At 45.9% G+C, this 12,369-nt stretch overlaps 1 protein-coding gene across 1 annotated transcript; it reads left to right on the top strand.

Moving 5' to 3' along the window:
• The first annotated feature begins 2,644 nt into the window (after positions 1–2,644).
• Positions 2,645–4,078, top strand: MAGEH1 (MAGE family member H1). Its single transcript, XM_065915416.1, has one exon. The coding sequence runs from the start codon at positions 2,885–2,887 to the stop codon at positions 3,542–3,544; it is 660 nt and encodes a 219-aa protein (XP_065771488.1). The 5' UTR covers positions 2,645–2,884; the 3' UTR covers positions 3,545–4,078.
• The last annotated feature ends 8,291 nt before the right edge of the window (positions 4,079–12,369 follow it).

The following is a 12,369-nucleotide window of genomic DNA, read 5'->3' as shown; positions in this document are numbered from 1 at the left end:
CACCACCCTAAAGGCAGAAAGCAAAGAGGAGCTAAAGAGCTTCTTGATGAAGGTGAAAGAGGAGAGTGGGAGGGAACATGGGTAAACCTATGGCTGATTTGTGTTGATGTTTGGTAGAAACCAAGGCAATTCTGTAAAGCAATTATTCTTCAATTAAAAATAAATAAAAATTTGAAAAGCTGGTTTAAAATTCAACATTCAAAAAACTAAGATCATGGCATCTGGTTCCATCACTTCATGGCAAATAGAGGGGGGAAAATGGAAACAGTTACATACTTTATTTTCTTGAGCTCCAAAATCACTGCGGACTGTGATTTTAAAAGTTGCTTGTTCCTTCAACTAAAAGCTATGACAAACATAGGCAGTGTATTAAAAAGCAAAGACATCACTTTGCTGACAATGTCCATATAGTCAAAGCTGTGTTTCTTCCAGTAGTGATGTAGGAATGTGAGAGTTGGACCATAAAGAAGGGTGAGCACCAAAGAATTGATGATTTTGAACTGTGATATTGGAGCAGACTCTTGAGAGTCCCTTGGACTGCAAGGAGATCCAACCAGTTCATCCTAAATGAAATCAACCCTGAATATTCATTATAAGGACTGATGCTGAAGCTCCAATATTTTGGCCATTTGATGTGAAGAGCTGACTCATTGGAAAAGACCCTGATGCTGTGAAAGACTGAGGGCAGGAGAAGTGGGCAACAGAGGAAGAAATGGTTGGATGGCATCATCAACTCAATGGACATGAATTTGAGCAAACTCTGGGAATTAGTAAAGGTCAGGGAAGCCTTGTGTGCTGCAGTCCATGGGATAGCAAAGAGTTAGACATGATTGAGTGACTGAACAAGAAGAACATCAGAATGGAGAAGCTATTTGAAACAATATGGATGGTTTTCTAATACTCTGATCACACAGATTCACAAATTGCAAACACAAAACGAATGAATAGAAAATATACAAAGAAGAAACAACCAAACTCAGAGGAAACTGCCCTAACTCAGGGTCGCCCGTATATGCTGTTGGATTTGCAGAGAACCTGAGAAGAAGCCTCGCATCCAAAGCCAGAGCGATTACCTTTCCTGCTTGTTCAGAGGACAAGTCACAGAACACAGATGTTAAGTAAACTCATGAAGCTTGTAAGTGACAGGTGCTGGGCCAGAACTCACGTTTCCATGTCTGGGTTCAATGTTTGTTCTTCAATACCAGGCATTCCCTTTCTACACATGTATAGTGGACCTTGCTGGGTGAGATGCAGTTGGCAATTCTGCTTTCTTAAAGGGACACACTTTCCCACTCATGAACTTATTTACTGGATGAAGTCATATCCTATTCCACCAACTCTATCAAGGGTTAGGGCATATCAGGGGGAGAGTTAGGGTCCCTTCCTGCTTTGTGATTACAATCTGAAATCTTGTCAAGCAAACATTTAATCTCTTCCAGCCAAATCTCTTCCAGTTATAAATATTCATTTCCTTTTAAAAAGTTCAGGTGAAAACATGGGCAAAATCTTCCTTGTCATATATTCTTTCAACGTTCGTTTGTTTATTAAATTCTGCTCTCACACACTGCTTGAAACGCCAGAGAGACAAAGGCTGTGCTTTTTGTGTGATAAGTGCTTTGTGTTTATGATCTCATTTAATTCCCACAACCCTATGAAACCACTGGTACTTTAATTAACCCAATTTATAGGTGAGGAAATGGAGGCTCAGAGAAGTCAAGTGACTTGTGCAAAATAATATCCTTAGAAAGACATAAGTAAGGTACAGAGTGCTTGCTATAGAGAGCAAAAACGGGTTCATTACTCTTTTGCACAGATGAAGAGGAGCTTCATGGAGGAAGAGCCCTCTGAGCAAGCAGTTAGAATTTAGGTAGTTGGAGATGAGAGAAAAGGCAATTCATACAGAGGAAACAATGAGTCACTGTTTCACTGACCTGAAATGGATAAAATTCAGAGTATGCTTTGAATTGTATTTGGATAACAGAATGAAAGAAAGAAGAAAAATAAGTCAGGTATTCAGGTAGACGGGAGCAAAGAAACCTTGGAGCCAACCTGAACTCCACCACCCACTCCGTATTCACCACTTTCATCCAATCAGTCTCTAAAGCCTGTCAGTGATCACCTTTAAAACGTCTTTCTGTCTTTCCATCCCCATGGCAACCGCCTTAAGGCTCACTTTCATTCTCTCCTGCTTCTTATTCTAAATACTTCCTAAATGACCTGCCAGACAATTGTCTGCTCCTTTGTGGCTGTACAAATGCAAGTCTGATTCTGTCAGTACCCTGCTTAATAATCTCGTGAATATATAACACTTTAAAGGCTCTGAACCTGGAATTATAGACACTTTCCAAGACAGGAAAGGAGCGCTGGGACTAGCTGATTCCTTCCAAGAATACACCCGTGCGCCTCCCACACTGTCTCATATACACCTTGCCAACCAATCTCGTACAAGACTGAAAAATGAAGGAAGACTAATATATTTATTTCTCGTTGCATACACCACCCCTCGCCAATCCAAAACCATCTTTTCTGGCTTAGTCCCACCCCTGCCTTGGCTTGTCCGTTCTTCTATCTGACAGCGGAAGTCTGCCTGAACGAACCGCCCACTTCCTTTTCGAGTTTGGAGATTGCGTGGCAGGTTAGGCGGAGTCAATTCAGCTTTGCATTCTCGTGCTTTGCTGCTGGGGCGAGCGCTGGGGGCGGTTGCTCCGGCAAGTCGGCTTACGTGGGTGTTAGCTTGTTTGCTGAGAAGGTCTCGCTTGTTGTTACAAAGACTCTACTGATGTTGGTGGCTTCAGCGGCGGGCCCCCTTTAAAGTAGAGATAGCTGCTTTCTGCAGGCATCTTACTCTAGGATTTCTATAGCCTCCGTGCCTCTAGTAGAAGACATGCCACGGGGACGAAAGAGCCGGCGTCGCCGTAACGCAAGGGCCGCAGAGGAGAACCGCAACAGTCGTAAGATTCAGGCCTCCGAAACCTCTGAGACCCCGATGGCCACCTCTGTGGTCTCGAGCACCCCGGAGGACGACCTGAGCTGCCCAGAGGACGACCCAAGCACTCCAGAGGAGACCTCCACTACTCCTGAGGAATCCTTGAGTACTGCTCAAGCACAGAAGCCCTCGGTAGCCCGGAGCAACTTTCAAGGCACCAAGAAAAGCCTCCTGATGTCTATATTAGCCCTCATCTTCATCATGGGCAACAGCGCCAAGGAAGCCCTGGTCTGGAAAGTGCTAGGAAAGTTGGGGATGCAGCCTGGCCAGCAGCACAGCATCTTTGGAGATCCAAAGAAGGTCGTTACAGAAGAGTTTGTGCGCAGAGGGTACCTGATTTATAAGCCGGTGCCCCGTAGCAGCCCCGTGGAGTATGAGTTCTTCTGGGGACCTAGAGCACACGTGGAATCAAGCAAGCTGAAAGTCATGCACTTTGTGGCAAGGGTGCGTAACCGATGCTCCAAGGACTGGCCATGTAATTACGATTGGGATTCTGATGATGATGCAGAAGTTGAGGCTATCCTCAATTCAGGTGCGAGAGGTTATTCTGCCCCTTAGGGAAATATGCAGCACACCCATGAGGGGGGTTGGAAAGAGCTTCTAAGATACTCCCCAAGAGGTAGATCATTTGGGTCCTGAGTTGAATATAATGGGGAGGGGGCACTGTATTTCGTACTTGTGATCATCAAATTGTTTGAGAAATAGAACGTTTCCTTTAAACATTGTAAGTTTTATTCAATTTAATACAGTGTTGATTACGATCACAATATGTTTTAAAATATGATTGAAGAAAAGATATTTTCCTTTATTTTCTGTCATTGAGATTTAGTATAACAGTTTTGCTAACGTTTTAAAATGAAGCCTATCTATTATATTCTATGATCGGGCACATATTTTCTATCATTAAAATAGGCTGCTTTTAAAAGTGATGATATAACCGGTAAATTGTGAGAGAAGAATGAGAGAATTATTTTATGTCCTACCTTCCTGAAACCTCTGTGTCTCCTGTTGTGTAAAGAATACAGACAACCATCTCAATTTTGTATAGTTACTTCAGAATATAGAAAAAAAATAAAAGCTTAGTGATGAGGACACTTTGTCCATTTATTGGCCACGAGTTATGGGTGAGGCACCAATGTAGGTTCTGGGGATACTCATGAGACACAGCTCTCAGTTGTAAAGAATGTTCTAGATTATGTGAGAGAGACAAATATGTAGACTGGCAGTGTGGTAAACGCTGTAATAGGGAGTGAGCCTTGGGTACCATGAAAATGTATAAAAGTTTATGTGACCTCTATTGGACGATGGGACAGGAAAGAGGACATCATAGGGTGCTATGAAAATCCAAGAGATGCTTAAATAAGCTTGGGGGAGTCTGAAAGGGGCATTAGAGCATACTATGAAAAGATTGTGTATTAGGTATTTCTTTGAAACTTAACCCAACTTGGGGGAAGGGGCAATGGCAAAGGGGAGGACACATCACAGGGTGCTGTGGAAATAGAAAATGCATTTAAATCAGTTTGAGAGGAGGGCAGAGGGGAAAGGGTTGGTTGTAGGCAAAAGGACATTGTATGGTACTACAGAAATTAAAAAGATGGGACTGTCAGAAAATTCTTGGTTAGTGAAAACCTGAGGTCTGAAAGTAATATTGGAGATGAGGAAAGGAGTAAATATTGAGGCACTAAAGGCAGCATGAACATTGGGGAAGAAACAAATTCTTTCCCCAGTGGCTCAGACCACAAAGAATCTGCTGGCAATGCAGGAGACCTGGGTTTGTTCGGTCCATGGGTGGAGAAGGTCCCCTGGAGAAGGGAATGGCTACCCACTCCAGTATTATTGCCTAGAAAATCCCATGGACAGAGGAGCCTGGCAGGCTACAGTCCATGGGGTTGCCAAGACTCAGATACGACTGAGCAACTGAGCACAAATTCTTATTAGGGTCATGTCATGGGGAAAGTGGAGAAAAAGGAATGAGATGGGGAAGAGAGGAGGAGGGGCTAGATTCCCAAAGGGTAGAAGTTGTGACTAATTTTAATGAGGCCAAAAATGGTTAATAATAATACTAATCCTGGAATAATGAAAAGAAAAAGGCTTCTTAAAAGCAGAGCTTCTAAAAACCAAAGAAAGGAGTCGATCTGTGGGCTCTCTGAAAGGTAAACTGGTACCTCTCTGAGGAGCTGCCTTGTTAAGGTGTACAGGTTGTTTTAAAGATGTGTGTGTGTGTGTGTGTGTGTTGGCAGGGGAGGGGACCAGTAGGGCAGAGTTAACACTTTGATTCTCTTCTTCAGCCAGTGTATTAAGTCAAGAGGGCTACCTGGCATGGTGGCCCATGCTGCAGGAAGTCTTGTGGTATCAGGTTTCTTTCCACCTCCGGAGCTTTCACACTTTCTTTCCTCCCTGTGCTAAGGAGTTCAATGCTGTTCCCATCCATTCTATCACCAGGGGCGTCTGAATCCTCTGCCTTGCCCTGCAGCACATCTGGAGAGGTGGGAGTCATCCCTCATATTCAAATCAGCTACATGCATAAGAAGGTCTGACCACTCCCAAGGACAACCATACTGCCCAGAGAGCTAAACACAGTAAGAACTAAGTCCCCTAATAGGGAGCACTAAGAAGGAGTGCCTCACCTAGCCTCCTGGGTCTCAGAGGGAGCAGCTGTCACACACAAAAGAGTGGCCAGGGCATTTCTTCTTTCTTTGCCTCAGGCAGACTTACCCTGCTTCCACCTGTGTGCAAGGTAAAGTCACTGGGGCCAGGGTAAGCTAGCAAATGACTTTCTGGCAAAGGCCTAGGGACCCACAGACATCAGCCTGCTGGCAAAGACAAAAGTAGGAAGCATGACCCCTCAGCAGCTCCAAATTCATTTAGCAAACGAGAAAATAGTGGGAACCTCTTGGGCTGCAGAAGATCAAAAGGCATGTTTGGGGGCCTGGAGGGGCCATATTTGTCCATAGTGGCTCGAGAGGTAGGCAAGGTGTAAATCTGAGGTTCAGATTGCTGAATTACTTTCCGGTCTAGAACCACAGAGGTAGCAAGTGACAGATGCTCGACAAGACCCCCTGTCCACTCCCAGCAAATCCAGAGTGTTTCCCTATAGGTCACCCTGCTGTCTTTCTCTGCCTGGCAATGTACTCACAAAGTCACTGTCTTCAAAAGAAACATGTGAACTCAGTGGGACAGTCCTCAGTAACCCCAACTGTAGCCTCAAATGTTTTGGGCGGCAAGGCTGACATAAACGTTTCCCCTTTTACAGGAAGGGACCCACAGAAGTCAGTCAGCTCCAGGTTAGTCAACTAGTAAGTGGGAAAACCTGCAGGGCAAAGATTTGTTGAGCATCTCATTTGTAGTGGGGGCTTGCCACACATTATTTCTGTCAGGCCAGTGACACCAGTAGCATCCTCGTTTTGCAGGAAGTGCCAGCTCGCTCAGGGAAAGAAATAGTGTCCTTCCAAAACCTGAGTCCCGATTTTCTTTGGCCCTGGTGGGAATAATCACCGAGTTGTCTAAAATGGCTATTTGCAAGTATGGGCCAAGAAGCTGAATTCAGTCAGGGAATCAGCAGTGCCCAGGATAAAGGGAGAAAAGAGTGGGAGTACACCACAAGCTGTACTATAAGAGATATGATTGCTGGAATCCTGAAAGGTCTTGGGTAGGAGGCTCCCTGGGGCTGCGCCAAGGAATGGGTGACCTTCCCCAGCCCAGGAAGGGAGCAACAAATGGCCCAGCCTCAGTCCCTGCCTTGGCCTGGAAGTTTAGTGAATCTCCCACCCCTCCCCATTCCCAACACACTACATTGGTACTGCAAAGAGTTAATCTGCATTTGCTCAGGTGAACACTGAACAAGGGCAGGATTTCTGTTGGCTGTGAAATGAATGACAGGGCTGAGGGAGAGGCAGGGAAAGGGGCCTCTGGAAGGTGGTGAGCAAAAGAGAAAATTCATTGTTTCAGTTCTGTGACTTCTTTCACCTCTGAGCAGTATCCAGATAGGACACAGGCTGGGAGCCTCTTGCTTTGTGTTCATAAATCAGCAACCTAAGCCTATCCCACCCCAATGGAGTCTCCACAAAGTGAGTGGAGAAGCTGCACTTTCAGCTGCCAAGATGTCTCTGAAGTGGATTGAATTTCTGGGTCCTAGGAAAATCTAGCTGTTTAGGGAACTCGAGGGTAAAGAGCCCAAAAGTCCTCCATGCATGGCAAGAGGGGCAGCTGCCATTTCCTGAGTGCCTAAATTGTGCCAGGATCTTTGACTGCTGTTTTCATACATTGTCTCTAACTTTTGCAACAGTGTGGCAAGGTAGGTGCCACTAGGACAAGTTTATGGAGGAAGAAACTTGGGATCAGTTACCAGAAGCAAGTTGCTAGGGAAACCTGGTTGGTCAGTGACTGCCCTGCAAATGACCCAGCATGGGCCAAGTCTAAAGCCCAGACTGTTACATGAAAATGGCAGACAGGCTGCATCATCACCAGGACACCTGGGGCTCCACCCAGCCTTGGGGAAGTCTTTTGTCTTCAGACTTCACCACAACCCAGGGTAAAAGTGAGAAGGAGCATGCTGGAGTAGAGTGAGGAGGCACAGGAAAGTAAGTATAAGAAGCCATTTGGGGAGTAGCTGTGAGTGCCCTTTTATTCTCATTTGTCGTGGCCCCAACTGCCAGGTATGTTTGAGGCATTGCTATGTATAGAATGAGTATTTTCATCCAAAACAATTGTGTCTTCCCTGGCAAAACACATTGCTCATAAACTTCGCCACACTGAACACTCCATAAATCCTCGAATCCTAGGTCCTGGCTGTCACACAGTGGACCAACCAAGCAGCATCCTTTCTTGGCCTGCAACATTGCTCACTGATGCTGTTTCCAACCTGAAAGGAAAGATAGACCAGGAGGACTTCTTAACTTGAGCAGAATAGAGTGCCCGGAGTAGACACAGCAAGCAGTGAGTACCTGCCCGTACAAAAACAGACAAACAAACAAACAAACAAACACAGGCTGTCTTTGAAAGACATTCTCCTCAGGCCAGTATTGTGGCCCTGGCCTCATCAGTCAGGTGCACAGCAGACCACGGTCATGGAGAAAGACAGGTGCAGATTCTGCCAGGGCTCACATTCACCCTCGTGAGATGGGAAGCAGTCAGGATCCCTCTTGTCTCCTTCATTTGGCAGAAACATAGAAATCCAGCTTTCTGGAGGAAATGATTTTGGAATCAGGGAGGCAGTGGAGAAAGATGATTTGTATGAAGAGGTACTGAGACTGGTTCACAGGTTACTCTAGGCCTTGCAGGTCATGAAACGGGTAAACATCAAAGAGCTAATGGAATTTCTTTGAAAATCTGTGTGAGGACACTTGCACAAAAGAGAGTCTCAGCTCAGGCAACACTATAAGAATAACTCTGGAGCAATCCAGGGTTTGGTAACAGGTTTGGGGACGAAAACTGGACTCTGAGCTTGTACTGCTCATCACCCAATAGGCATAAAGCTCACATAAGGTGACTTGGGGGAGAAGGTAGAGTCCACCAATAGCTGGTGAAAATCAGGCCCGCTTCTTGACTGGTCAGCTCGTGCCTCAGTTCCTGTGCCAATGTGTTATAGGAACTGTAACATAGTGTGTTAGTTGTTTGGTCATGTCCAACTCTTTGGGACCCCATGGACTGTAGCCCACCAGGCTCCTCTGCCCATGGAATTCTCCAGGCAAGAATACTGGAGTGGGTTGCCACTGCCATCTCCAAGGCATCTTTCCGACCCAGGGATTGAACTGGAGTCTCTTGCATTTCAGGCAGATTCTTTACTGTCTGAGCCACCAGGGAAACCCTTGCAAATGTTATCTCAAAATGGGCAACACATGAGAAGTGCCTGAAACCACTCCCGTAACTCTGATCAAAGTTTATTCAGTGATCATTCTGATTCATTCTCAACCTGTGAATTCTCAAAAATAGCTGGGTTTACGTTGTTTTGGACGTTGTGATTATCTAACAATTCATCTATTCACTCACTCTACATATATTTACAAAGGTCCACTTGTGCCAGTCGCCTGAGCAACATATATGAACAAATCATGAGCTTTCTTGCACAAAAACAGAAAATAGAATGCAAACCTTCAAAATCACAGATTATACTGGACCTAGACGTGGTAAGTTCTGTGGTTGGTGGGGGCAAGAGTAGTGGTAAGCTGATCAGAACAGGATAAAGCAAAGGGGACATGCCAGGAAAGGAAGGGAGGGTTCAGTTCAATACCAGTGGGTGAGCAGGGTGGTCCTCATGGTGGGGTGACATTTGACCAAAGAAATGAAGAAGGCGAAGGGGTTTGCCTTACTGATACATAAAGGAAGTATTGTTCAAGCAGAAGGACCAGTCGGCACAGGTCCTGGGAGTGTCTAGCATATTTGGGGAAGGATGGAGAGGCCAGTGTGGTTGGTGTGGAGTGAGCATAAAGGACAAGAATTGGAGATAAGGTCAGAGAGATGAACCAAATCCCATATTACGTAGGGCCTAGTAGGCCATTGCAAGGAACTAGGCTCTTGTTTGCAGTGAAGGGGACAGAAGGAGGGAGGCAGTAAGGGATTGAGCAGAGGAGTAGCACAGTCTGAATCACCTTCTGAAAGGATCAGTTTGATTACTTACTATGTTGAAGATAGAGAGAAAACAGGCAAGGGTGGGAGCAGGAAGACCAGGTAGGAAGCTATTGCTATAAGTCAGACTGGAGATGATGGTGGTGGTTTGGATCATCCTGGTAACAGTAGACATGATAACCATTCACTTTCTGGATACATTATGAGACTGATCTAACAGAGCTCCTGATGGTTTAGATGTAGAGTGTCAGAGAGGAGTTGAGGCTGACTCGAGAGTTTTTTGCCCAGGCAGCTAGTAGAATGGTGTGGCAGCCAACTGATACAAGGGATGCCCTAGTTGGAACAGGCTTTATAGGAGAGGGAGGATATCAAGAATTCAGTTCTGGACATATTGAATTAAGATGTCTGTTTGACACTCATATGGGTTGAGTAGGAAGTTGCACAGAATTCAGTTGCACAGAAGTCAGGAGTGTGTCTGAAAGGTTGTCCATAAACTGTATATATCGTATTAGAAAGCCATGAGACTGTTTGAGGTTGGCTAAGGGGTGAGAGTATGTACAGAAGAGAAGAAGATCATAGACAGAGATCTGTGACATAAAGGGATCAGGGAGAAGAGGAGGCAAGGAGGCACCAGCTGAGGAGTCTGAGTGAGAAGTGGCCAGCTGCACTACACACTAAGAGTGTAGAGTCCCAGGAGCCACGTGAAGCAAAGTGTATCGAGGGAGAGCCGGTGGTCAACTATGCTCAAAATGCTGATGCCAGGTGAAATAAGAGGAAAATTGACCACTGAAATTAGCAATTCAGAAGTCCCTAGTAACCTTGATGAGGGCAGCTTCAGGGAGGAGTGGATGATAAAACCTGCTTTGGGCAGGCTTAAGAGAATGGAAGGTGGGGGAGTCAGTGAGTATAGACAAGTCTTGAAAGGAGTTTTGCTGCAAAGGGGAGCAAAGAAATTGGGCAGCATCTGGTGGAGTAAGAGAGAGTCATGAGAAGATTTACTTCAGATGGAAGAAGTAGCATTGCAGAGAGGAGTGAAATCGACAGCACAGGGAAGGCAGAGAGGATTGTTGGAGCAGTAACTTGGAACAGGAAGGGGATTACATGGCCCTTGCCAAAAGAAGAGGGCTAGAACATGCACAAGGAGTTGCGAATGATATTGTTATGGGTCAGGTAGAGGTCAGCGAGGCTTTTTGACCTGCCTGAACTCCTCTAGCTCAGGTCAGGTACCTGCCAATTTGTTGAACCTCCATGTGTGTTGAGCATCTATTATGTGCCAGATACACTTTGGAGCACCTCGATAATTTCTAATACTCCAAACAATTCACTAATGGAGGTTATATCATGATCCTCATTTTACAAGTTAGAGATGTGCTATGTAAGTTGGTCAGGTGGACTGGCCAAGAGCAGTTAGCAAATGATGGGAAGAGTAAAGTTTTGAGGCCAAACAGTCTGACTCTCAAGACAGTCTTATAACCATAGGTTCAGACCTACTGACAAGTCTCAGTGTGGAGTTACTCTTGCTGCCCCTTACGCTGGTAACAAGCCTCCCCAGTGAGCCACTGTAGCTTCAAATGACTACACAGTAGCCACATATGTCAGAGCATCAGCCAGCCTTAGTTTCTTGTGTGACACTGCTACTTCAGCAATGGAGCTCTGTTCCAAGTCTGAGGCTGAGTGGCAAAACCCCTGTGATCTTGACTTGCTTAAAACAGACCCCTCCTCTGAAGGCTGGTCCAGCTCTAAGTGGAACAGACATCCCAGAACCTCAGAGCTGCCCTCTCCTTGACTCTTAGTGCATTCTTACTCCCAGAAGGCTGTGGCCAGTCCAAGCCAGGACAGTAACTTCCTGGAGACATTATCAACTCTGATCATACTCTGTCCACTGTGCCATTTGGGACCCTATACTTTAGACTCTTGAACAAGTGGACACACACACACACACACACACACAAACTGGTGCACACAGGCACGCACACGTGTGCAGGCTCACGGTCTCTTTGTTCTCCATGGGGCTTCCTCTAGTCAGCTTCATTCTGATGTCCACTGCCTACAAAATCCATCTAGCAAAAGAGCCCATATGATATGACCCCAGGGAATGAGCTTCTCTGTGAGGCGGTGCCCCACCTGCAGGGTAAACCTGAGGCTAGATAAAGCTTTCACAGGACTGGGTCTCAGGTCACAGGGTCCAGGCCTATCCCAGGAAGAGAATACTCTTATGACTAATCTGAGCCAGTGAGAATGAGCTCAGATTCCATGAGAAGAAAGGAACAAAGGGAGAAGAGAGGGCACTGGGGCCACAGGGGACACAGATGTGGAGGGAGCCTTATTTTATAGAGGTACTCCACTAAGGCACAGACCCACTTTCTACCCTCTCCAGTAGCCCTGACCCAGAAAAGGTGATCAAGGCCTTTAGGTGCCCACTCCTCTGCAAATGGACATTTAGTATCCTTCTACTCTGTTTTCCCTGCAAACAGTGCTTTAGTTTGCATGCTTGAAACTATGTCCCACTTTGCAGAGGCTAGCTCCTCCAAGATGATCCCAGGCCTGCTGCAGCGACTGTAATAAAGGCTGACGCGGAGCTGGCCCTGAAGCAGCATTGTCCATAAGATGCTCTGAGGTGGAGGGTAGCTGCCAGGATTGTGTAATCGGTACTTCTGAAGTCCGGATAAGATAAACAAGTGCCAGGCACCAATGGAGCAGCAGCAGTTGAGATAAACTATGCAAGCTGAGTGAGAACATGCTGGTCCCAAACCCATGGTGTCTAAGACGATAGCTTGGGGACCTAGCTGAAGTCATCTAACCTGTGTCCACCACCATGT

The sequence above is a fragment of the Muntiacus reevesi genome, chromosome X, assembly GCF_963930625.1.
Source record: "Muntiacus reevesi chromosome X, mMunRee1.1, whole genome shotgun sequence".
Classification (NCBI taxonomy): Eukaryota; Metazoa; Chordata; class Mammalia; order Artiodactyla; family Cervidae; genus Muntiacus; species Muntiacus reevesi.
The sequence above is the reverse complement of the archived record's forward strand: the minus strand, read 5'-3'. Positions and strand labels throughout refer to the sequence as shown.

What these genes read in the sequence shown, in the direction of transcription:
- MAGEH1 (XM_065915416.1), top strand. Translation starts at nt 2,885, where the DNA reads ATGCCACGGGGACGAAAGAGCCGGCGTCGCCGTAACGCAAGGGCCGCA.